This window comes from Notechis scutatus, chromosome 1 (genome assembly GCF_049901735.1).
Source record: "Notechis scutatus isolate UNSWTSFEM ecotype Mainland chromosome 1, rNotScu1.2, whole genome shotgun sequence".
Taxonomy (NCBI): Eukaryota; Metazoa; Chordata; class Lepidosauria; order Squamata; family Elapidae; genus Notechis; species Notechis scutatus.
Genome location: NC_142009.1, coordinates 260452765 through 260480640, shown reverse-complemented (window position 1 = coordinate 260480640; position 27876 = coordinate 260452765). Strand labels below are relative to the sequence as shown.

The following is a 27876-nucleotide window of genomic DNA, read 5'->3' as shown; positions in this document are numbered from 1 at the left end:
AGTGATGGGCATGGCTAGGAGAGATGTTACACAGCTTCGGTTTATGCATCAGTTGGAATCTTTCCTGGATCATGACTGCCTACACTCAGTTATTCAAGTCCTAGTCATCTCTTGTCTGGACTATTCCAATGTGCTCTATGTGGGGTTACCCTTGAAATCCATTCAGAAGATTTAGCTAGTCCAAAGGGCAGCAGCAAGAGCAGTTTTTGGGACACCTAGGATGACTCACATTACTCCTTTGCTCTGCAAACTTCACTAGCTATCAGTCTGCTTCTCAGTGAAGTTCAAGATGTTGGTTATGACTTCTGGTTTGGGCTTCTTCGGCGACGGACCGAAATCCACGATCGTGCGTGGTTTCGATCCATGCTTGCTGCCGGAGCGCCCCGAGCCAGCTGGATTTGGGGCTATGCCACCCCGTAGAGAGCCGCATCTCTCCTCCCCAGCTGGCCAGTACTCCCTTTCCTGAAGGCGGTTGCAGCAGTGGTCAGAAATGGCCACCTCAAAGAGGAACCCGACCGGAAAAGATTGTGCAGGAGGAAGGTAAAAAGAGAAAGTTTTGACTGACCGGGTTGAACTGAAAAAGCAACAACATAAGGTACCCTGGTATTTGAACTATAAAAACATTGTTCCCAAAGATTTCTAAAGCGGCGAAGGAAAGAGAGAAGGGAAAAGATTTGGGTTTGTTTTCTTTCCTTCGCCATACTGACAGTTAAGAGACTTAAGTAAGAAATTGGAAAAAAATTCACTTTGACATTAATAGGCATTTAAGCTGAAAATAAAATGTCAAAGGGATAATAAAGATTTCTGGATTCTCAAAAACTTTTAAAAGAAGGAAAAAAACAAAAGGGTGGGATCTGGAAAAATGGAGGAGACCACCTGGAAGTAAAAGGAATTAACAGTGAAACCTTAACAAGATTCCTAAAAAATACATTCCAACTGAAACTTTGTACAAGATAATAGAACCCCAGGAAGAGAAAGTGGAAAAAAGAAACAAGAAACAGCTTTGGACTATTTGGATTACTTGGTGATTTTTGGACTTTTGGTTATTGGATTTAAATGACTAAAATCAATTGGGTGGTTGTTTAAACGTGTTTAAAATGGCATCACTCTTAGAAGAACTGAAAATGGAACTTAAAAAACAGAAAGAAGATGCACAAGAAGGAAGAGGTTTTTTTGGCTTCGTATTTCAATTATTAGAAATGGAGATCTTGAACTATGAGAAACAACAAGAAATGCTTGAAGAACAAGAAGGGTGGGACAAAGAAGATGCCATCTTTAATTATCAAGTAATTCTATGTGGGGGGGGAGGAAAGGGGGGAAAGAGAGTGAAAAATTTAAGATTTGAAAAAACAATAAAAAAAAGAACAGTTTGAAAAGCAGTTACAATATTAGGAAGAAACAGAAGAGAGGATTACAGAAGAGAGAATTAGAATTAGAGAGACAAGCGGTCAAAAGGGGGAGGGAAAAGAAGAGGAGGAAGAAGGAAAGGAAAAGAAGTTATAAAGGACAGAAACAGGGTATAGAGAAACAGAGAAAACATACAAGGATTAAAGGTATAAGCCTATTTAGACGACATAGAGATAATGGGTGAAAATTTAGTTGAAAGAAAGGATTCTGCAAGGGTACATAAGATAGCATTGTTATATTAGAAATAGAAATGAATTTAGAAAATATGATTGTGGTTAGTGATAGATAAAATACTTATTGCAATGGAATGTTTGTTAATAAATAAATGAAATAAAGAGAATGAGAGAATGAAATTAGGAAAGGATGGGAACATTTTAATTATTAATGATTTATAAAAATTTAAGTGAAGAGAAATATAAAAGAAATATGGGAAAAATATGGAAATATTACAAGTGTTCCTAAGGATGTATGATATTTAATAGAAAAGAAATGTTAAAGATGTTAATTAATATTAATGGAAGATTATAACTAACATTAATGGTTGAGCCGAATTGGAATAGAATGAATATTTTATGTATTAGTGTTTTATATATATATTATCTTTAAGAACTTAGTGTGTATATTAAGAATGTACCAAGCAGAATTCGATTGGCAAAAGTTATGTGTTATAAAATAGAGATTAGAGATTGAACATTATAATTGTAAAGGCATAAATTGAAGTTTAAATAAGATCTGAATGGACAAAAATTAAAAGATACAAAGGTGTCATACTCCAATCAATAACTACAGGGGAAAACTTATTTAATGAGAAAAGGAAATATGAAATTGAAACAGGACAGACAAAGTATAAACATAATGATTAGAAAGATATTGAAACTTAGAAAAAGATATGTAATTGAACTTAGAAAGGAATGAGATAATCAAAAACAAGGTTGAGAAAACTAAGGGAAGGGAAAAATCACTGAGAAAATGCTAAAATAGTAATCAGATATGGAATAGAATACAAAGATGAATATGAAATTGAGTTTGTGTCTGTATGGAAAAGTGACAACCTGGGATCATGCTATTCTCACAAAAAGATATTTTATTTGTATTATGTTTTGTGAAAACCCAAATAAATTTTTTTACAAAAAAAAAGATGTTGATTATGACTTTAAAGCCCTCAATGACATAGGTCCAGAATACCTGATGAGCTATCTGATCCTGCTAGGACAAGCCCATGTTATTTGTACCAGAAGAGGGGGCCTTTGACTTTTGGGATCCAGAAGAAGAGCCTTCTTTGCCACAGAATCCACCCTTTGGAACAGGACTGTTAAACTCATGGCCTGCAGTCCAGATGCATCACACGTTGGCCACACCCATGCCCGGTTTAGCAAAGGGGAAAAAAGTCACGATATGTCATGATGCTACCGTGACAATGCATGTTTGACACCCCTGCTTTTGAACATCCTACTCGCTAGGGTAAGATCTGCCTCCACCCTATTTTTCTGCAGAGCCTGAAGACCTGGGGACCAAATGGGGGAGTTCCATTATGGAGTGGCTGAGAGGATCCACTTCCTCCCCTTGCTCTCTGGTCTCCACCTGTCCATCTTTTTGTTATCATATTGATGTATTCTCGCTGTTTTCTTTTTCACTGTTTATTTTATTGTCTTATTATTTTTCTTTCTGTTTTGTTTAAACTCCTTTAATTTCTTTCTTTTTACTACTGAGAGTAGCCCCACAGTGAAATGGGTGGCAAATAAATTTAACAAATAAATAAATAGTTCTTACAAATGGAGAAAGCAGCATGTGTAGAATAATCAAAAATGAAGTTTTCCTCTTATAAGGAAGATGTGAAAATTAGACATTTGTGGTCTGCTCATGGCTATACAGTCCATTTAATGAAATAATCTGGATATCTATTAAATTTTCTCTTTGCTTATTCCTGTATTAGATATATCATTTATATAATTTTGGAATGAATGTCTCCTTTCTCAAATAAATAATTCCTAATCATTCTTCCTAACTAAAATATTTTTGTCACATAGCTTTTCTCCCCTACTGACTTTATTTTATCTTGGAACTTTTCAATGTAGAGGAAACGTAATTCCCAGTGGTAGAGATAAATGATTAAAAATCTAAGGCCACCAAACAACAATATAAAATAACCAAAGAATAAACAGAATCCTATGATCATTCGGAAGCTAGCAAGCACTGAAAAAAGAGAATACTTTCCTACAAATTCTTATGGACTTCTTGGGTAAAGAGTGCTTTGGTATTAATTGACCATTAAAGCACCAAACAACAAAACCCTCAGAAACCGGCCCAACTGCATGGAACTGGGCCTTCAAATAAAATAGCTATGAAATATTTGGGTTTCAAAGTAGGAATGGGTATTCCTTCCAAATAAGTCCAGCTTTTGCATGAAGTGTCCACACCCATGAGTGTGTGCCTTCAAGTCAGTGTTGACTCCCGGACACTGGTTGGACTAGCCTGCAGTTTTCTCAGCTAGAAGTTACAGAAGTGGTTTGCTCTTGCCTCCTCTCTAGGTGAATGAGAGTAATTGAACCAAGGTCACTCAGGTGGCTTTGTGCCTAAGGCAGAACTCCTTATTTCTAGCCAGATGCTTTAACCATCATGTCAAACTGGCTGTCATAATAAATATACCACCTCCAGTTACAGTATCAATGTCCTGATAAGAAGGCAAATAATCTGCCAACATTGCCAAATTGGTGCCTCCTTCTCTCTGGGTTTCCAAAGATGGGCTTCCTTTCTATTCGCTCAATATTAAAGACTAAAATCAACATTTTAAAGTGGGTCGGAAAGGAAATTGCTACATAACTGGGGCATAACATATGAATATATTTGTCTTTAGGGACACAGTTACATGTACTAATTATACTTGTACAGATATGCCTAGTTTTATTGCGCTGCAGTTTAATGCACTTCGCAGATATTCCGGCAAAAACATTAAGATTCGCTGAAGGCTCAAATGATGATTAGCACTTTTTAGCAATGAAATATTTTTTTAATTAAGGTAGCTACATTTTTTAGACATAATGCTATTGCACACTTAATAGACTACAGTATAGTGTAAATATAACTTTTATGCACATTGGGAAGCCAAAATATGTGTGGAACTCATTTTATTCACCCCCAAACCACCCTCCAAAGCAATTAATCAGGCTGCGCAGGAACACAAGGCTGCACCGCCCACCTGACCCGCGGGAACACAAGGCTTGCGTCACTTGCATTGTGAACGAGGTAGTGAGGGGAAGGGGGAAATGGCGGAGGAGGAGAACTTGCCCTACTTGCGCCTGCTCTGGCCACCGGATTGCTTCTTTCCACTTCTTTCTTCTTCTGCTTTTGGCTGCACGCAAGGAAAGCAACAAAAATCTTTCTTTCTCTCCCCAAACTCCGCCAGAAATGAGTCTTTGGGACCCTGCAAGGTATCCTGCTCCAAGAGGCTGCGCTGGCGCGACAGGTCTCACAAAGACTCATTTCTGACGGTGTTTGGGGGAGAGAAAGAAAGACTTCTGCTGCTTCTGCTGCTTTCCTTGCATGAAGCCAAAAGTCTCTCTCTCTCTCTCTCTCTCTCTCTCTCTCTCTCTCTCTCATAAAAATCCAATAATTTTCAAGAAAACTAGACTATAAATTCCATCATTCTCAAGTCGGCACAGTCACTGTTAGTCATATCACTGGCCTTCACGTATCAGTGATTTCATGACCTCTGTAAATGCCATACACTAAACAAATAAAAACCAGGGCTTGATGTGTTGCTGATCCACATTTACACAGACTGAAAAAACAGCACTTTATTATTAAATGGAAACCAATCCTCTACAGATAAGAATAATAGTAGGATATTTATTTATAGTTTGTATTTCTAAACCTCCCACAAAGAGGGGCTCTATATAAATATATACAAAAACTGAGGGGATACAATTAAAAAGTATTGCATGGAAAGATCAATAAATTTCAACTTGGAAATGAAAAGCAATGAAAGTCAATACAGGAAGTAATTCTGGACTTATGACTGTGATGCAGCTTCCCATCATGGTCTGAATTCATGATGGTCATAAAATGTATTGGTCATGTGACTGACCCAATTTTATGACCTTTCTGCAGCAGTCATTAAGCAAATCATCATGCTTACTAAATGAATACCACAATCATTAAGCAAATCAATGGTTCACTATGGGTACAATTTTGCTGAAAACCAACACGTAAAACGTAGCTATATGAGGTTTTCCACCAGGGGTTTCCTGTAGTAATGCTTTAGAACAGGGGTGTCCAACCTTGTCAACTTTAAGACTTGTGGACTTCAACTCCCAGAATTCCTCAGCCAGCAAAGCTGGCTGAGGAATTCTGGGAGTTGAAGTCCACAAGTCTTAAAGTTGACAAGGTTGGACACCCCTGCTTTAGAAGTTTTGAAATTCATACTGCACGAAAGGAAGATAGCAACAATTTTTGTTGTCCCATGCTAAGTTTTTTTTAAGCCTTTAGAATTCAGTTAATATTATAGCTTATGTATCTTAACAAATATAATTATTTTGTTTTATGTGTGTGTTCCACTTAGTCATACAGGCTGGCACTATTCTATAGTTCTTGAAAGCAGTTTATCAATTTCTTAATTCAGAAATGCTAAAAATGAAAATCAGGCTGCAGAAAATAGAAAGTTAACATGATCTGGGCTCAGTTTATTGTGTACTCAAGAAACCTTAGCGTCAACAAAGGGAACATTTATAGAAGTTATTACAATAACCAGGCAATATGTAAAGTCTTAACACAAAATCTAGAGGTCTAGAGTCAGGGCAGAAAAGTAAACAAATTAATTTGAGTCATTTGCCAAAAAGCAGTCAGAAGAAAGAAATTAAAGAAGATGCAAACATAATTCACACTTGCCTTTTTTTATTAGCATTATTTTCAAGGAAACAATTTCCCCTTAATTCTTCTTGTTAATAATGGATGCCACCAAAGATTAAAACTATTACAGAAATATTACAGAAATTATTGGGTTGGAAAAGGAAGGGAAAATGCATTAGACATAATCTAATGAATGGGATTACAGGTAGTCCTTGACTTATGATCACAATTGAGCCCAAAATTTCTGTTGTTAAATTAGTTTTGCCCCATACTATGACCTTTCTTGCCCCAGTTGTTAAATGAATCATTGAAGTTGATAAGTTAGTAACCCATTTGTTCAGTAAATCTGGACTCCCCATTGACTTTGCTTGTCAGAGGGTCGCAAAATATTATCACGACATTGAGACACAGCAACAGTCATCGATAGGAACTGTTGCCAAGCATCTGAATTTTTATGCCATGAACATTGGGATGCTAAAGGTCATAACTGTGAAAAATGGTCATAAGTCAGCTTTTTCAATGTTGTTGTAACTGAACAGTCACTAAATGAACTGTTGTAAGTTGAGGACTACCTGTAGTTGGAGAACTACAGGATTATTTTCAGGGCTTTTATTGTTATTCTTTTTGTTATTCAGCACAAATATTCTTATTTACTTATTTATATTATATTAACTCAGAGCAGTATAGATAGTGCCTGCCATCATCTTTTGTCTCCACAACAGCTTTATAAGGTAGATTATGTTAAGAGACAGGGAGTAGACCAAAATTACTTAGTAAGTCTCATGGCTGAGTGGTGATTTTCTAATTCTAGTACCATGTTTCTCATAAAATAAGGCCGGGTCTTATATTTTTGTGAGCCCCAAAAAACCGGCTAGGCCGTCTTTTCGGGGGTGACTTAATTCCCCCCCTTTCATCCTCATCTAGAGCGCCCCGTGGGCAGCCTCGCCACCAGCCGCTCCTAACGGGTGATCATGGCGAAGCGCAGAGAGCTCCCTACTCCCACCAAACACCTTTGCTGCAGAACCAAGACCTTTGGCACCTGCCGCTGTTGCTTTCCCTTCTGCCCATTCCGCCACCATGTTTGGAGCTGCCGCTTCCGTGTTTGGAGCTGCCGCCGCCGTTTGGAGTGCCACCGCCATCTGGAGCACCGCCGCCACGTTTGGAGCTGCCGCTTCCATGTTTGGAGCTGCCGCTATGTTTGGAGTGCCGCCATTTGGAGCACCGCCGCCACATTTGGAGCTGCCGCTTCCGTGTTTGGAGCTGCCACCGTGTTTGGAGTGGCGGCGGCGCTCCAAATGGTGGCGGTGCTCCAAACGCGGAAGCGGCAGCTCCAAACATGGCGGAGGCACTCCAAACACGGCGGCAGCTCCAAACACGGAAGCGGCAGCTCCAAATGTGGTGGCGGTGTTCCAAATGGTGGCGGCACTCCAAATGGTGGCGGCAGCTCCAAACACAGAAGCGGCAGCTCCAAACGTGGCGGCGGTGCTCCAAATGACGGCGGCACTCCAAACACGGCGGCAGCTCCAAACACGGAAGCGGCAGCTCCAAATGTGGCGGCGGTGCTCCAAACGGCGGCGGCAGCTCCAAACACGGAAGCAGCAGCTCCAAACGTGGCGGCGAAATGGGCAGAAGGGAAAGCAACAGCGGCAGGTGCCAAAGGTCTTGGTTCTGCAGCAAAGGTGTTTGGTGGGAGTAGGGAGCTCTCTGCGCTTCGCCATGATCACCCGTTAGGAGCGGCTGGTGGCGAGGAATTGCTGCCCGCGGGGCGCTCCTAATGGCAAGTCCCCCCACCCTTCCCCCCATTTTGCATGTTTTAAATTAGGCCTAAATTTGGGGGGAGGGGCTTAATTTGATTTTATGCCTAGAAAACATGCTGGGTCTTCCTATTGGTGGAGGCCGTATTGTTTGAGAAACACGGCAGAACCATCCAATCAGTCATCGTCTTCTTTATTTCCTCTTTTACCGCTTCGAGTGTCAAGGAAGATATATCTAAACAGTACACAATGTTATTTTAGCCATTCGTTGCAGAATCTCTTGCAAAGATTGTTTGAGTAAGTATTTCTTTGTTGCAGAAATATATCATTATCATTTTTCAACTGATGTTGAAACTTATGTGTATAGCAATGTATGGGCAGTCATTGGATGACTACTGTGAATTTACTATCAATGTCACTGTACTCATAACAGAGAGTAGACACAACCAATCCAACCTATTATCCAATATGCTGAAATGTCTAGGGAAATTCTTAATAAAAAGTGTTCACTTTATATGCAAAGACATTGAATTGTACCTTTCACCATTCACTGTTCATCTAATTATAAATAGAAATTCAGAACATGAACAGATGACAGTTATAATATTTGGGTAAGTTTTTGTGTAAATAGGTATTATTTGAAAATAGAATTGGGAAATTGTTAACTTAACCATTTTCAAAATTATTTATTCAGCTGTCATAAAAGATTCTATGCCTAGTATCTTGAACTGTCTTCCAACAATTCGAAATATACATATATTTGTGTATAAGCTGCTTGGCAGTATTGGAAGGCAGTCCCTCTGTCTCCCTCTCAAACACAAGCTTCCTCTGCCCATATGGAAAACACTTTGTAGAAAAAAAGGACTCTCTGCATAGCAAAATGACTAATAAAAAATTCACTTTTAATGCTTAACATGTCTGACACTGCATACCACACCCATTTTTCAGAGTATCGCCAGTAGCAAACAAATGGAAAAACAAAGCTAGAGATGGAAAATCAGCAGGAAGGGCTTCTTTCTCTACCCATGCTACAATTCACCCAAATCAAAAGCAAATGCTATTTCCAAAATAGAACCAGGCAATCCACTGTTAATCATTTTCTTTCTTGGGAATTTTTCATTACTAAACCATGCATTGACACCAAAACTATAAACATTTAATCACGTTCTGCTCCAAATTAGAGTTGATGCCAGAGAAAAGTATTGTGACCAATATTAAAGGTCAGCTTTCATCATAAACTTTGCATGACCAAACAATTATTTCAGTTATATTGGTATTTCTATTTTTCAATGTTAAGTTTTAAACCCAAGGTTGACTCAACCTTCCATTATTCCGAGATCAGTAAAATGAGGGTCCAGATTGTTGGGGGCAATACGTTGACTCTTTAAACTGCTTAGAGAGGGCTGTAAAGCACTATTGCTATTGAACATGATTCAGCCAATATTAAGCATGTTTAAAGTCCACTGGATTTCAGTTGCTGAAATTTAAACATGAACTAACTTTTTCCACCCAAATCAATGACATCTTAAAGAATTTCTCTTTGGTTGCATAGCACCACAATACTATTTAGAATGAATCATCTTAATAAACAAAACAGAAGAAAATATAAAATAAGCTGGCAAAGGTAAAGCTTTTGACCAAAGCAATAGAAGTTCCGTTGTGTGGGTTGAAGTAAGCATTGCAACATGCTTAAACATATGAAACACAACCAAATCCTATTTGCTTTTACATGTTTTGGAAAAGCGTTTCCTTGTGAATAAAAGTTAACACCAAATATATCCATCCAAAAGAGGGAGAAAAAAGCTGCATAAATGTACTTATAATTAATTGGAATATCCATAGGATAAAGAAAATATTTTAAAGACACTGCTTTGCTTGTTCCCCTTTTTCCTTTTCTCTGATCTTTTCATTTCTTTTGTTCTTCTCCATTTAATAGACTTCCAAATATTCCTTTCATGCTGAGGGTGGGGTCATCAAAAGCAGAAGCAGGGAATTCACAGCCAACTGCTACTGATGGTACAGCCAATTCATCACTGCAAGAAAGCTTGATTGTGGTTTGACAATCAGGGAAGACAAGCCGTCAGATTTGGCATTCTGTTCTTTGCAACTGGGATTCTATGTGCAAATCACTGAAAAAACACAGGCTGTTTGCCAATTTTTTACAGCCCAGAGGATGTTTGTTTGAAATTTATAGTGGAATCTCGTAAGAAAGGTCATATGGTTTCAAATAGAAGGTGACCTACACTCAGTGAAGTTTCTTTTTAAACTCTCTGTAGAGCAAGATGTTGGTTAAGGAAATTTAAAAGACTATTCATATTCATATCAAAAAGAGTAACAAAAAGCATTTCTGAATCAGAAAAAGACTAAACCTGCAGGTTTAGTCTTTTTCTGATTCAGAAATGCTTTTTGTTACTCTTTTTGATATGAATATTATTCCATATGGTGTGTGTAAAAATCACATAGAGTAGCCACAATCACTTTTGGTCTCCTAGTAAGTGTTTTCCTAGAGTGTGTCATGCCCATCCGAATCTGATTCGGAGGGGGAGGCTAAATGGCTGACGGAGTGGGAGTGTGGCTCCGCTGGCTGTGGAAGAAACTGGGGAAAGGCAAAGTCTGGCTGGGCAGATCAGGGGAGAGGTAGAGCAAGGGAGAAGGAATTCGGAGGAAGATCCAGGCCCACCCCCTCTTCATCTTAGGGCATGCAGGGAGGAACAGAGAAGGGAGCAAGGTGAGTTGTGTGGCTTACGGGGGAGGAAAGGGCCCTGATTCCCTTCATTAGCTACAGCTGGGAACACAGTGTTTAAAAAGGGAAATTGCACACAGCAAACTGTTGGGAGCAAATCATGAATTATCTGGTATTGTTGAGGCTTATCTGGGTTCCTGGCATCTTTCCAACTGTGTGTTTTGCTGGCCTTTCAAGTCTGCAATTCCTTCTCCGACCCTGTCAGGTTAATTACTGCAGTGTGGTTTATGTGGATTTTTATTTAGAGTTTGTATGTACTTTGTTTTCAGACTGAATTTCCTCCACTTAAAGACTGTTCTTGGGAGAGCTTTTTCTCTAGCCGAAGGTAACCTGGACATAGGGGGCAAAGTTGGAGGTGCTAAAGGGACTCTTCTTACTTATGTGATGGTGTTGCCTTTGTGCCACGCCCCAGGTCATCACAGAGTGTGTACATATGGTAAGCAAATGAATACTGGTAACCTTGGCTTACAACTACAATTGAGAACAGGACTGCTGTCTTAAGTCAATGCTGCTGTAAAGCAAGATGTCACGTGACCATAATGACTTACAGCAGCTATTTCGGTACTTCTCATTGCAATTGTCAACTGAGAATCACGGGACATTCAGCAGGAATGGGGCAACTTTCCACAGCCAACTCGCTGTGGCAAACTCACTGTGGGCAACTTGGCATAGGACAACTCGTCACGGGCAACTCATTGTGAGACAACTCATTGCATAACAATTTAACAATTATATTTAATTACTTAAAATAAATAAAAATATTTTAATTTTTTCCATTCACATTTCATTCTCTCTCCTTTTGCATCCTTTCTTTAATGATTTTATTTCACAATTTCTTTGATATTAGTGTAACTCTTGTCCTGCAGTGAATTGTCCTTGGTGAGATGACCATAGCGAGTTGGCCATGGCGAGTTGGCTGTGGTGAGTTGACCATGGCAAATTGTCATAGACCCCATTCAGCGAGTACCCACCCAAACCCAAGGCATTCTGGGTTTAGTCTCTCCCAGTTTCAAAGCCTCAGTAAGGTAAAGAACTGCATCCAGCTGTCTCCCTCTGCCTATGTTTCCCCATTTCTGCTCTTTTGATCAATCACCATGCATTGTGAGGTGGTAAGCAGCCCCAGAGCCTTGATATATTGAAAGCTACATTACCTAGTAATTGCAATGAAAGAATCCAGTGGACTTGAGCTAATTGAATCTGATTTTGCCATCCCAGCCCTCCTTGTGCTTTATCATCTCTCTTCACAATTGCTGTTGGATTTTTTTCCAGGATAAACAGAGCAAGGGGAATCTCCCATCTTCTTTGCCTCACGGCCCAATGGAAGAGCATTTGTCCCTAAAAGGCTGCACTTGAGTGCAGATTCAATTCCTATCATGCTCCCTGAGCCAGCCTCCAGCATTTCCCCACTGGGCAAAACTGTTTCCAGCCCTTCCTATTTGTTGCATTCTTATCTGTGTTGTCCTACTCAGCTGGGGAAATCATATGCACTAACCATTTCACTGGAAAAGCTGAACCATTGCTGGTTTTTATGGTACTTTCACTGAAGAGTATTTACTTTGCAGAACCAGAACTCTGTGTGGGAGGAGTTGAAGGCCTCCTTCAGTCATGCAGTTAAGTGTGGATGGGCTGCCAACAGCCTGAATTTTGCTTATGTGACTGACCCCAGAGAGGTTGCAATGGCTTAACTTCAGGCACAGGTTACAAGTCCCTTCATTCAGCATTGCTTTAGGTTCTAATGGTCACTAAACAAATGATTTTAAGTCTATCTATATGATTTTAAGTCTATCTATACGATTTTAAGTCTATCTATATGCCTTGGGAAATATACAACGCACCTTTTTTGTGGTTTCACAGTTCTATTACAGCAGAGGATGTAAGCCGTTATGGAAATTTTGCAGGCTGTAATACATTATCTTTCTAAGAGCCAATGACTAAACAACCCATAGTACCTTGAACTTTCCTAATTGCCTTTTAAACTGCAAACTTAGCACTACACTGTTAAAATCTCTCCCAGTAATGGTTGCTAGGAAAACAAAAAGGTGTAAAATTAAAAAAAAAATGCTCGCTGGGATCGTTTGTAAAGACATGATACTATTCTTTGATCTCTGGTTTATTACTACCTTATGCTCAAATAAACAATTCAGATCCAGATAAAGGGAAAATGACTTCCTTGAGTTGAACACAACTTCTGAAAATGAATCAATGTATCTATTTAGTTGGCAATAATACTGAAGTTCTAGAACTCCCCAAGCTTTCCGGCTTCGCAGAAGGGGGAGGGAATGTCCCACATGAGCGCCGGGCACAGGCCGCACACGCTAACCCATTACTTCTACAGCCCAGTTCCAAACTGTTCAAGGCCTGGTAGTAGGCTGCGGCCCAAGGGGTTGGAGACCCCTGTTCTAGATACTCCCTCATTCTCAAGTTGGTTAGCTACTGCTACTTGATTTGGTGATTAACTGAATAAAGAATTTTCTAAAAGACAAAAGTTGTGCTTAGTACTGGAACAGGAAAATATCCTGGTTTGATAAAATAGATTGTCACAGGTAGTAGTGCAGGTAGTAATGATGAAGAGTGTCTTTTATGAGCTTAGGTTAAAAAGCCAATTTTGATCTGACCTGAGAAGGCAGATTACCCTAAGTTGTTTCACCACTGGTTAAATTCAGATAAGACTAATATTGCTAAATACACACAGGTTGCCCTTGACTTATGACCATAATTGAGCCCAACATTTCTGTTGCTAGGCAAGACAGTTAAGTGAATTTTGCCCCATTTTATTATCTTTCTTGCCACCGTTGTTAAGTGAATCACGGTAGTTAACTTAGTAACATGGTTGTTAGATGAATCTGGCTTCCCCATTGACTTTGCTTGTCAGAAGGTCACAAAAGGTGATCACATAAGCCTAGGTCACAAAAATACCAGTTGCCATGCATCTGAATCAATGATGGGATTCAAAAATTTTTACTACCGGTTCTGTCGGTGTGACTTGGTGGGTGTGGCAGGGGAAGGATACTGTAAACTCTCCATTCCCACCCCACTCCTGGGGCAAGGGTACTGCAAACTCTCATTCTCTCCCCATCCCACTAACCTGCTTTCCAGCTCTGTTCTCCTGTGCAGGGCAACCACAGAATACCCAGCCAATCAGCAGGGACTCGGGAGGCAGAGAATAGATGGGGGCAGGGCCAGTCAGAAGTGGAATTTACCAGTTCTCTGAACTACTCAAAATTTCCACTACCGGTTCTCCAGAACTGGTTAGAATCTGCTGAATACCACCTCTGATCTGAATGTTGATTATGTGACTATGGGGATGCTGCAATCGTTATGTGAAAAATAAGTCACTTTTTTCAGTGCCATTGTAATTTCAAACAGTCATTAAATGAATGGTTGTAAATTGAAGACTACCTATAGGCTGATTTTAAAGATAGTTTTAAAAACTTCTATTATTATAGAGCAATGGTGGCTAACCTTTTTGGGCTCCTGTGCCAAAAATTGTGCGCACGCTTGCACACTCGCGTGCCAGCACCCAGAAGGCAATGCGTGCCCCCATGCACCCTGCGCATGCGTGTGCAATCCCACCCACCCACCGCCCCCTTGCCTGCACTGCACCTCACGGCTGATTTTCAGCCGGTTTGAGGGCTTTTTTCAGCCTCCCAAAGGCTTGAGGAAAGGTTTTGCAAGCTTTGCAGGCCGAAAACTAGCCCCGTTCGTCACTTCCTGTTTTTCCGAAAATACCGTGATGAAACGGGGCTAGTTTTCGGCCTACAAAACTTGCAGAAACCTGCAGAAGCCTTCCTCAAGCTTTTAGGAGGCGGAAAAAGACTTCAAACCAGCAGAAAATCAGCTGTGAGGCATGCACATACGCAGTGAGGTAAGTTTACCTGCAGCTCGCATGCTGGCACAAATGGCTCTGCGTGCCACCTGTGACACACATGCCATAGGTTCGCCATCACAGTTATAAGGGTGATAGTGTGAATTAGACAAACATTTCAAATGACATAATTTCTCTCCTTTTGCTTTTCTTTATTTAACTATATTTAGTTAACATATTGCTTTGAATATTACAGGTAGTTGTCTCAGTGATGACTCTCAAGACAAGGCAGATGAAGGGAAGAACACTCAAGTATTGGGAGAAAGAGCTGTGTGTCACCCGACTACAGTCTCCAACTAGATTTCAGATGCAGTGGCTGAAGGATACTGTCCATCATCAGTGTTATGCCAGTTCAAACAGTTGGATGTCGATGGAGCCATTGGTCTGGTAGAAATACCTGGGACAAATGTTTTCCCATTTATTTGGGAATGGTTTGTCTCTGTTGGTCCTCATGAAATGGACAGGATCCTAGGGAATGTGAGCGTAGCCACATGTTTTAGATCTGCATTCCCCCTAGCTTATAAAAGCTTCCTGAGAGATGATGTTTGCCTTCTTAAGAAACCATTCCCACTCTGACAGACAGTTAACTTCCTATCTCCAATCTTCCCTTTCTGGGAAAGGATGTTGGGAAGGTGGTTGTGCTGCAGATCCAAAAGATCCTGAAAAAGCAGATTATCTGGATTCCTTTCAGTTGGGATTCAGGTCTGGATATGAAATAGAAATGGCATTGATTTTGATGATCTCTGGTGAAAAGGACGTGTTGGGGGGGGGTGTTCATCCTTATTCTAACGGACTTCTCAATAGCTTTCTATACCATTGATCATGGTATCCTGGAACAACTTTGGGAACTGGAGTTGGAGGCACAGTGTTGTCCTGGTTTGTCTCCCTTTTTTCAAGGCCATTTACAGTCATTGTTGATTGAGAACAAGAGGTCTGACCCTAGCCTCTGCTTTGTGAGGTTCCTCAGGGATTGGTGCAAATCTTAATGCAATCTCTCATTTTTTAAGGCTCATGAAAAAGCCTAAAAATAGGCCGGCACTTCTTTTAAAGCATGTACAACTGTATTATGTTTTAAATGAATGCTTAAATTTCTTTTCTGCTTCTCAACATTTTCCTTTTGAAACAGATGAAATTAAAGAGTAGATTTAATTTGTATTTGTTTAGATATAAATGCCTTGTTGCATGCTATTTTAATTTTATATCTGCACCTTTGGTTTTTAAAGGTATTTAGACTACCTTTATAATTAAAAATTACCACATAGAAAAAGTTCCATGAGAAGAAGTACAGCAAACTTTGTCCCATCAAGATAGAAAAATCTGAGACAAGAAATATTACAGAATGATGCTTAAGAAATTATATTTCAGAATGGAAAATCATTCAAATGTATGTGTATTTATAAACTGTGAAACCTATGTTTAAGCCTGCTATTACATTCTTTGCATGAGCTGTAACTTTGAAAATGTTTGTCTTCTACTGAATTCTGGATATAGTAGGGTATAATCAAAATGTCAAAAAGTGAATCCATTGGAAATAAACTGACCTTAGTAAAAACAATATCCTCACATATTTCAGAATTATATTACAATTCATCCTTCTAAACCAGGGCTGTCAAACTTGCAGCATCACTTCGTCATCACGTTACATATTACGACTTTTTCCTCCTTCACTAAACCAGACATAGCTAGCGCATGATGGTCCATGGGCCGCAAGTTTGACACCCCTGCTCTAAACCATACCCCCTTTTCTTTTTGTTTTCCAGTTACTATAATACTTGGTATTTAAAATATCTCATATAGCTGATATATCCTGACAATATATTGTTTTCCAACGTAAAGCAAATACTTTTCTTGCTACATTCTTTATTTAACTAGAACTCATTAAAGAACAAGACAAATGTTAATGAGTAAGAGAATTGAAATCTTCAAATTTGTTCACTTTATCATAATTTGATATGATTTATGAAATATATTCAGAAATGGGGAGAAAAAAACCCAAATACTATAATTTAAGCGTATATTGTTTTGTTAGAACTGAGTCAAAAGATAAATTGATTAAATGTTTGAATCTGAGGTTTATAACTGTCTTATAGAATGGAACATATCCTAATTTTCCTTTTCATTTAAATCAGTATTCAAATGGCTCTGACCTTGAAATATCCTTTGCAACTGTTCCGAATGACTATTGGATCTCTATTCCTTGATAATGGGGACATTAACCCTTCTCATTTATTCATTATATTGGATTCATAATCCTAGTATTTTAAATTTCTAAAATGTCTCTCAAGTATTTTTCTTCTGCTATTATTCAACTCTGGAACAGCTATATCTGATCTGGATTTCTATGCTTGTGTATGCTATGTATTTTACTGATAAAGTGTGGTGATAATACATTTCATTCTGCTATTCTCTCTTTTCCATTTTTTTCTTTTTCAAATTTATTGCATGTTACACTTTTTTGTTTATGGACATTCATAAGTAACCAAGTTTATATGTTACATTGCTCTCTGAGGATCTTTACCCTTTCTTCGTTCACTACTCATGCTTTTCTCGTATTTCTTGACTCTGCTTCAGAAACATTTATCACATCCCCCCTTCCGTTTCTGAACCCACAGTTAACTCCTGTAACAGTCTCACACTTTGCCTTTGGACTTGAGTTGTATTAAATTTCTTAGGATTCTGAGAAGGTAGGCCAAAACCAAAACAATATTCAACTGAAATAAAATTAAAAACATTGCATTTCAGTATACTTTCACACTTATTTTTTTTAAAAAATAAAAAGCTCAGCCTAGACAACATGTTTCAAGAAACATACTGAAGCACGTCACAGAAAAGCAACCAGGAAGGTGTGGGGGATAAATAACAAGTTCTAACGGAAACACTTGAAAAAGTTTAGCCTGCTGGATTATAGCTTGAACACGTGAAGGCTTGTAAAATGGTGCCATGAAGGCAGCTCTGCAAACTGCATACATTCAGCCATAAAGTCTGAAGAAGAGTTGTGCTTACATCTGCTTATAAGTGTTTTGAAGCCTGCTTGGAGGTCAAATCTGTTTCAAGTCTTAATGTATCCAGATGAATGCCAGAAAAAGGTCAATAATTGTATTTATATAACTAAAAACATGGCATGCAAAAGATGCAACGTAATTGTTCTATTGTTCCTAAAACAGAGCTCAAAACAATAGGTAGAAATTGCAAGAATAAACTCTGGTTAAACATAACAAAAAATTCCTACATCTGTGAAATGTAATTGAACAAAATGCCATGGAAATTGACAAATTCTACTTTGCAAACTATCCTCAGACATCTGTTGAAGATGTTGAAGGGGCTTCCTCATTACCTATTGTTCACTGAGCACAAATTGGACTAGATTTTCTCACTTCCTCTATCTCTGTCAGGCCCCCTGATTTCATCTGCTTTTACCTTTACCTATAATAGAAATACAACTACAATGTATACAAGTCATACATTAAGTTAAGTAGCTCTGCATATTGAGGTAAAACTTCGGAAGCTGATTGAAGAGATCAGAGCCCTTTGCTGATCAGCACTTTCTTTTCTAAGATACTAGAGGGTATTGAGTCTTTTAGTTCTCTCAGTTATGGTCAAATTTCTATGGGACAAGGCATAAAAATAAGATCAAAATACAAAGAACATGTTAAAGCTGTCCAAAAACATATAAAAGAGGCAGAAAAACAACCAGAAAACAAAAAAACTGACTATGTATTGAAGGAGGAATAAAAGTAGATCTTCTGGTATAAAATGATAGGATATGATTGAGAGGAATTGCTTTGGAGAAAGTGCTTTGTAAGTGCACTACTATCAACAGAAGGTCTCTTTGCCTTTAGCTATCTATCACTGTCACATAATGGGTTAATCCACAGAAATGTTTCAGAATCAGAGCTTGGTAATGCATCTCTCTTTCTCTCTCTCTCTCTCTCTCTCTCTCTCTCTCTCTCTCCATCCATCCATCCATCTATCATCTATCTCCCTTAGATACCCTGTCCCAAGCTGTGAAAGACCTTAAGTTATAAGCTAACAATACAAAGTGGATCAAGTAATTGTACACAGAATCTAAAGGAAAATCTAAAAGTAAGTTCTGGCTCAAACACATCAAACGTTTCAGGAAATGGAAGACATAACCTCATACAGAAATAAAGTGAAAAAAGAGAAGCTAAGAAACATGTGCCCAACATTCACGGACGTTAACTTCAATCTAACTGTCAACTTAAATAGCTTATCAGAAAAAATCTTAAATGAGTTAAGTATTGGAGATTCACCATCATACATGGACGTGAATTCAATTCAACACATGAATGAAACACATGTTCCAATAAATACTAAGAATGGAGAACTGGAAGAAATGATCCCTGTGGCTATATTTTACTAGACTGACTTTCTGAAATTTGTACAATACAGTATTACCTACATCATATAGCTATTATCCTCTAAGATGGCAAGAACTTTGCAATCACTGGCATCTTCAAATACTTATAAAATTCTGATCTGATGTTTGTAGTTTTTTTTTTACATTATGATTGTCACATCATAATCTACTCATTTTAGGATAACTTATGTAAGCATGGGGGTGTTAATTCTACAACAGCCTCCTATAGCATAGAATCTAGATTAAATTTAAAGAAAGTAATGTGCCCATGGGTGTTTAGTAAAGTTTCCTGGGTAAGCAAGATTTCATAGTGAAGTTTTATTGGCCCGTAACAACAATATCAGGATTAAAATTCTATAAACCATTAGTGTGCCTATTAGGGAAGCAATATAAATGCAAGGCAAATGTCATCTATCCTCCGGAAAATCCTTTAACTTACTCCCACTAGGTTGAAAGTGGCTTGGGAGAGGCATGCCTTGCATCTGTTATACAAGAATTTCTGGTACTACTTTGGCATCTGAATATAAAGTTTTGTAGGGTTTTGAAACCTACAAAACTATTCACTAGTCAATGAACACGTTTATCACAAATCATGATACTATATACTTTATTCAGCCTTACTTCCCAGTGAAGGGATTCTATTCCCTATTTCTATTGCCTAGACTATTGCCATCTCAGAACATAGGAAAGGGATAATCCATAGTTGCACAGTCATTTCCGCCCACAAAACTCATCTGGAATATACTGCACTGCCTACCATCTTAAAACATTATATAAAGTTACTTAAGATGTACATGAAATCTCTTTTTCTCCCTTAACCTTAACAAGGAATGGCGTATATACATGGAGGACGAGGCTGCCCTTCTATCTTTCTTACAAAAGGTTGCACCAAGACTAATAGCAAGCTGTTATTATGAATCAAAGATTTGACAGTTCATAAAATAAGGTATTAGTTGAGAGTGGATAGTAAACTGGAAATATTATGTTATTTACTTGTGCACATGCATATGTTACATGTATTGTAAAACTTAATATCTCACAGGTATAAGGATTACTTTCTACCACCTTAAAAAGACATACTCAACACCTTGAATTTATTTTAATTAAACTCATAGAGTGTTTAATTAAATTCATAACAATCATTAGAGAAATATTTGTTCATGCTTTCCTGGATATTTTATCTTGGTGATTCCAAAATTTATTGAGAAATGTGCAATTTGACACACCCATTTACAAATCAGCCAAGCAACTTTTCCCTAATTCATTTCTTCATGTTCAAATAATATAAAGGTACTGAGGAGGCCACAGTTGTTAAAAGTGTTTTGTCAGCCTCCAAGAACAGGTATAGGGTGCTGAGTAAGGGGAGAAGAAATAAGGGTGAAAGGATAATAGATTCCCTTCAAAACAGCTCAGGGCAATTACTATTAACAATGAGTCTCTGTTAAAGGCACAGTTATTTCACTGCAACTATTTATGGCTCTGTATCACATCAAACTTTAAGAGCATTTTGACATTTGGGGCATGTGATTTTTAAAAACACAAAAACCACTTTCATTCACAAACAAGCATTTCATTTTATTATTCACGGAACAACTAGAAAGGACGAAGGGGGGATACTAGAGAAAATAGGATGAAGTTGAAAAAAGCTACTCTTTTCCTGCTAACTGGGCTTAAAAATCTGCTTCCAGGTCGCAGCAGTCTCGTCTGAAAGAAACGAACACTGCTCAGTTTTCATTACGTTGGAGGTACAATGCTTCCTGCATCTCCTATGGGGACAATTGGCTTCCCATCACTGCAGAGACCTAAGTCCAAGCCAGGAGGGTTTGCACTCGCTCTCTCCCTCCCTTTTCTCCCTCTCCCATCTGCTTTACACAACGAAGGGAGGGAAAATGAATCCATAAGTGCCTTAGCCACTGCTGAATGCGCACCAGATGCGCAAAACTTCTGCCAAACTTTACCGTTCACTTTACCGATCAGTATTTCTCCCATTCAGGGCTAACTTTTCAGACGTCTCTGTACGGGGGTCCAACAACCGCCTCAGCTCTCCAAAGGGGGAAAAAACGCACACGGACAAACCAACAGTAAAACGCCACTGGGATTAAACAGTGTTAACACTCGAGGCACTGGCAAGGAGAAGTCTTCATCTCCATTTTCCAAACCATTTTCCTCTAACTCAGCTCAGCTCCTGATAGATTTCCCATTCACCCGCCACTTACCCATTCGGGCTGCACAAAGCGGCAGCAACACGTAAAATCCAACGGCTGCACACAACCAGAACTTGGCCATTGCTCCCGCTTCCAGATCTTGTACCCAAGGACGAAGGAGTTTCCTCTCGCAGCTCACACAAATCTGTCCAGAAAGCCGGCGTCTTAAGTTTTGCTACCACTTCTATTCCAATATGAAGCGCGCCTGAAGTAATGAGGGACCTAAACAGGGAGGAGAGCAGAATCTGAAGTCACACCCCTGTTGGAACACAAATGACACGGCATTGGAAAAAGAAAAAGGAACAAAAAAGGGGAGGAGGAGATAAAAGGCTACTACTTATGAGTAAGCACAATTGCCGCTAATATTTCATGCAGGCTCCAAACGGCTTTGACTCAACGCTGCGCGCTCCCCCTGAGGCAGCTGGGCTGGAAAGCACCTCGTGGCTGGGGGCGGGGTGGAAAGAGTTGCTCGGCGCGGCACGCGGCCCCCGAAAAACGAGCGCGACAGGCTGGGCTGCAACTGTTGAGTTTTAGCAAGGCTTCCTAATCCCAGCTTTCCTCCCTCTTTTTGTGTATTCGTTGGAAAGGCAGAGAGTTTAAGCAAGGAATGTTCCCCCCCCCCTCTCCTCCGGGATTCTCCCAGCCCTCTTTTGCCAGACCTTATAAACCGATTAAATTTAGAATGCTTTTTTTTTTAACTGCAACATCATCAGAGAGGTGCTTGCGCTTTTCAAAAAGGCAAGGAGAGAACCTCTGGGGTTTGTTTTTGTTTATTTTTTTTCAAAGATTTCTTGGTGTAATCCTAGATTAATAAATGAAACACTTCTGCGTGTGCCATTATGGACTTTAAACATTACACCGAGAATGCAAAGAAAAAAAAAACCTTGGCCCGGTGTTTTCTGCCCTGCTTTGCCCTCAGAATTTACCGCCCACAAACTCATTTCAAAACAGATTGTTAAGGCAGAAGAAAGCAGGAAACTAACAAACACTGTTGGATTTCTTCTTTCTGTAACCACAGGTGTTGCTCTTCTCCCTCTTGTCTTCTCTTAGCTTCTTTACTATTGTTATCTGGTATCCATAAAATTACACACTTCATTCCCTAACCGCATCCTTTCTGAACCTGCAACTTGAAATAGTCCAGTGTTTTTCTAAATACGGTATTTAAATGCCTGTTTAAAATAGCCTCTTCAATCCAGAGCCACCTTCTAAATTTCCCATTCTGCAACCTCCCCAGGTGTCCACATGTCACTCAATGTGAAGGAATTTTTTTTTATTATTTAGGTATATAGTCCATATTTCCAAAGGGTTATAACAATTTTGGATGATACTACATAGTCTAAGCTCATGTACATTTCAAGAATGAGGACAGCTCAATGAAAGACTAAAACTGACTAACCACATTTTAAATAACAAAAGACTGAAATTTGAAAACAACAAGAACAATTCTACAAGATGGAAACTGAATGGCTTTTCTGTCATTGATGTGTACAAGTTCCCTAAACTGATGAGCTGTTGAGGATAAATTCTCAAAAACTACTGAGCAGAAGACAATCTTCGTTCCACTTTCTTGTTACTATGACATAGACTCCTTCTGTAAGCTTTATGTACATCTAAAAATATCCCTCTATTAAAAGAGAGTGCCTGATGATTTTCATTTATGGGGAATAGACCTACAGTTAAGCTGTCCCCTATTTTAAGTAAAGTTTAACAGTTTTCAAAGAAAAAATAACCTTAGAGGAAAAAGGGGCAGAAGGGGAAGCTAGATATTCCACCATTAGTATCTGTACCAGAAGTACATAGGTCACTAATGTCTATGGAGATTCTCAATCATCCAGGTCATAGGTGTCCCAAAGATGCTTTTCAAAAGGCAACTGGATTTTCTTGATTGGTTTGTTTTTTACCTTGAAAATGTTTCACTTCTCATCGAAGAAATTTGTTTAGTTCTGGCCAGGAGTGGGATTTAAAAATCCCAGCAACTGGTTTGCTTCCCAGTTGCTGGGTGGGCATGGCCATGGTGGGCGTGGCCTACTAGGACTTCCAGGAGGGATGTTTTTTGCCTTCCCCAGGGTCTGGAGGCTTCCCTCGAGCCTCTAGGGGGGTAAAAATGGCCTCCCTCGGTGTCTGGAGGCCCTCTGGAAGCTGGAAACAGGCCCGTTTCCGGACTTCCAGAAGGCCCATTTTTTACTCTCCCAGAGCCTCCGCGGGGACCCTGCATTTACCTGCATCCAAAACGGGCCACACGGAGACTCCGGGGAGCGGAGGGGAGAGATGGGCGGGGCCAGCCAGTCAGTTCAACTACCAGTTCGGTGAACCAGATGTAAGTTTAATATCCAATTTGCCCAAACTGGTCCGAACCGGCTGAATCCCACCCCTGGTTCTGGCTGAATGGTGGGGAATCATTCCTTAGCAGTCATCTGGATGTTAGCACCCTGAAGATCAGTCCTTAGCTCTCTGAGAGCCACTTGGGAGTTATCTGTACTCTCGGGGTCATCTGAATTGGAATGTAAATAGGAGTGGAACTTTCTTGGGACTGCTGAAAAGACTGTGTTGTAGACAGGAGATAGATGGTGTTTATCCCTCTCATTCTGTTGAGAGAAGGCTATTCAATTTTAGTATACATAGCCTCTTTCAAACCAGTGGTCCACTCTGACGACCTCTAAAAACTAGTCAAAGAGGCCATCTGTATTAAAATTGAACAGCCTTCTCTCAACAGAGTGGTGGTGGTGGTGGGATATAAAACATATTTCCTGTCTACAACACAGTCCTTTCAGCAATCCCAAAAAAGGTTTCACTCCCATTTGCACCCAATTCAGGTGACCCCAAGGGTACAGATACACGCCCAAGTGGCCTTAAGGACTCTCAGAGAGTTAACAACCAATTATTTAGCCAGAACTGAAGAAGCTTCGTAGATGAGAAGTGGAACATTTTCAAGGGAAAAAAAATACCAAGAAAGTCCAATTGCCTTTTGAAAAGCTCCTTTGGAACACAGGTCATTAATATCCATATTATGACAAGAATTTACAACTAAATTATCATGGACAAACACGGCTACTCAATGCCATCTTTTCTCTCCTTTATGGAGATAGATGCTGGATACATTAGGATGGGCTATTGACTTAGACTTCTTTTCTATTTTTTTTCAAGAAGAACATTGAGTTTTTTAATGGCAGATAGTGCAAAAGTTTTGTATTTGGTGGCGCCAAACACTTTCTATAATAAGATCTACAATCTAGTTAGTGCCAGAAACTATTTTCTTGGTTTGAGAAGAAAACAGTCTGCTGGAATGCTGGATGCCCTTTTCTTTTCTGCCAGCTGCTTTGTTCGGACATGTAAGTTATGGCCTGAGTCCTGCAGAGCACTAAAGAGATGAGCAGTTTATGTTCAAAAGGGAAAACCAGCAATAACCTCAGATGTCCTTCTCTTCCAGTCTACATTTGTACAGAGTTCCTGTTCATCAAATGATGCAGAGAAAACTATTTCAAAGATCATTCCACCATTATAATTTGTCAATATAATCAAGATTTCAAAAGAGTTGCAACTCTGACCAATTTATTAAGTTTACGTCACAGCTTAAGAAAGGAAAAAGTTATATCATTCTCTTCAGTTATCTACAATCATAGTCCCAATGGACCATTTCATATCTTGTAAATGTTACAGAATATAAACAAGTGGAATAAGGAATGGCATTTATAAGTCTAAGTTCTGATGTTCATACTGATTTGAACATAAGTGCTTCCCAATGCAGCAAGATCTATTACTATGAAAACATGCATTAAATTGCAACATAAATCAAAATGTTCATCTGTCAATTGCATTGGAGCAGGAAACTTTCCAACCTGTTACTCTATTTGGATACAGTATTACTTGAAAAAAGCTCCATGATAGAGCAATGAATCTTAAGAATACAAAAATCTCTGATTCAATCCCAGATACCTCCAATAAAAGTTGTAAAAATCAAGATAAAGATGCCCTTAAATTGACCTCTTATCCTGGTAACTACATAGATATATCCATATAGTTTTCTTGGCACTGAGTACAAAAGGGATCATTTTCCAGGAAGTTATTTGACTTTCCAGTCTAGCCTATTTAACAGAATATTGTAAAATATAATAGCCATTGCTACAGAGCTGCCAAAAATCCCCATATATGAATGGGTAGTTGATTTAAACTTAGAATATACTTTTGGGGTTTTAATTGATAAATAACACCATCTATGTACATAACATTTGCAAGGAAACATAAGCTTAAAAAAAAATGTCCGTGCACGCTTAAGCAAGACAGAAGCAAGGATCTTAATACCATTGTGAATTCTGCTGCATTCATCCCATTTTGTACTTTATTGTTCCTAAGGCTTTGTTAAAGTTGGGATTGTAGTGCACAGAATCCCAGTATTTTAATTCATATATTGACACATATTATCCACTAAAGGTTTTAGTCATTTTTATGCCATTTTATTTTTACTGACAGCCACCCAGACCTTTTTCATTTTTGGATTATTTGGATATTACCAACGATTTCAAAGAAAGAGAGGAAAGAATACAAGGTAATAAGCTGTGAAAGGAGACAATCACAGTTATACATGGTCACTGAGTTCAATGTACACAGTTCTGCATTGTTTCAATTGCTGATTAAGACAAGCGGATAAAATCTGAAAAGTTTCACAAAAGCCATGGGTTTTATTAGAGTAGACAGGAAAATAATGTGTTATGTAACTAAGCGATGAGTAAATTCGCTACACCATAAATTCCTCTTTCCTACTATCGTGTTTCTCACATAATAAGGCCGAACCTTACTTTTTTTTGAGCCCCGAAAAAACGGCTAGGCCGTCTTTTCGGGGGTAACTTAATTTCCCCCCTTTCATCCTCATCTAGAGCACCCCGCGGCAGCCTTGCCACCAGCTGCTCCTAACGGGCGATCATGGCGAAGCGCAGAGAGCTCCCTACTCCCACCAAACACCTTTGCTGCAGACCCCAGACCTTTGGCACCTGCCGCTGTTGCTTTCCCTTCTGCCCATTCCGCTGCCGTTTGGAGTGCCGTTGGAGCTGCTGCCGCCATTTGGAGCTGCCTCTGCCGTTTGGAGCTGCCTCTGCCGTTTGGAGCCGCTGCTTCCATGTTTGGAGCTGCCGCCGTGTTTGGAGTGGCGGTGGTGCTCCAAACAGCGGCAGTGCTCCAAACGCGGAAGTGGCAGCTCCAAACGGCGGCGGCGGCGGCTCCAAATGGCAAAGGCAGCTCCAAAGGGCAGAGGCAGCTCCAAACGGTGGCAGCAGCTCCAACGGCACTCCAAACGGCGGCGGCGGCTCCAAACGGCAGAGGCAGCTCCAAACGGCGACAGCAGCTCCAAAGGCACTCCAAACGGCGGTGGCAGCTCCAACGGCACTCCAAATGTCAAGTCCCCCCACCCTTCCCCCTATTTTGCATGTTTTAAACTAGGCCTAAATTTGGGGGGAGGGGCTTAATTTGATTTTATGCCTAGAAAACATGCTGGGTCTTCCTATTGGTGGAGGCCGTATTGTTGGAGAAAAACGGTACTTCTCTTTCGAGAAGGAAGAATAGGACTGTCATCACTACCTTTAGATTCTGTTGCTTACCCTGTTAGGTGCATACCTGCTTATCTATTCATAGTTGCCAAGTAAAGAAAGTTTCTTCCATTAAAGTTTTACTAAGACCAAGCATGGGTGTGCAAATACTAAGTTAGTTAAACTCATATAGGTAAATATTTGCAGATCAAGGGAATTGCATTTGGAGGCTGCTTATTCCATACAATTTTACACAATCTGTTGTCTGCCATGCCTGTCAATAGGAGGTAATTCCTATAGGACTGTGAATAATGAATTTGCTATTTAATATACAGTATGTTGAGGAACATCGCCCTAGTTATACATTATTGTAATTACATTGCTGTTTTTATTGCTTTTCTATTAAAAGAAATGTGATGAAAATGGTAATGACAAGTTTAGATTGGGAATTTAAAAAAAATAGGTCACAGTCTGAAATGATATATTTTAATTTCTGGTGAATTCAGCTATGTACAGTATGACAGTTTAGATATTGGTGAGTTTAAGCAATTTTAAATTTGGATGGGATGGTTTCTACGCATATATATCTTCATTTAGTTTAGCCAAAATGTATTTCAGGGTCTTTCTCATTCCACTGGTGTGTGTGAGGGTGCTGGATGTATGTCCCTTGAGGACAGCACAGGGGGTAAGGCTTAATGAGACATTTTAATAAATGCAGGCCTTCAAGCTGTTTTAAATGGACAAAGATATCATTTATCTTTGGACGTTATAACTTATATGCCATCTGAAAAATATTGAATTGAAAGCTGATCAACACAACTTTAAATAAAAAGCTAATTTCTCAGTTGCAAATTTTGCTGTCCTCACTCCATATGTGACGAAGCGTTGTGTGGATGAATGGCAATGAAATGTTAAAATGAGTGGATAATCTTCAGCTCTACAAGGGTCACATATTGCCCATTCTTATGTTTTACAATAATTGGAAAATAACCAAAATTCAACTCAAAATGATAAGAGACTGATTTTTCACAAAGTTTTTGTACAGTCTGTATTTAATCTTATTTGGCATCCCTATCAAATAATCACTATATTTCAGGTCCCAACACCTTTGTCCTCACAATCTGACCTGGTCTCTTCATACGTTATCTTTAGTGAAGTGTGCAA

General features: G+C 39.3%; 1 protein-coding gene across 12 annotated transcripts in view; it reads right to left on the bottom strand.

Annotated features, from left to right (window-relative positions):
• CD44 (CD44 molecule (IN blood group)) overlaps positions 1-21408 on the bottom strand; it is a 75979-nt gene extending 54571 nt beyond the window's left edge. For all 12 annotated transcript variants that reach the window (XM_026664691.2, XM_087951239.1, XM_087951233.1 and 9 more), the window contains exon 1: positions 21209-21408. In XM_026664691.2, coding sequence (XP_026520476.2) covers positions 21209-21278 — 70 coding nt within the window. In that variant the 5' untranslated portion in view covers positions 21279-21408. The remainder of the gene's footprint in view (positions 1-21208) is intronic.
• Positions 21409-27876: the final 6468 nt, after the last annotated feature.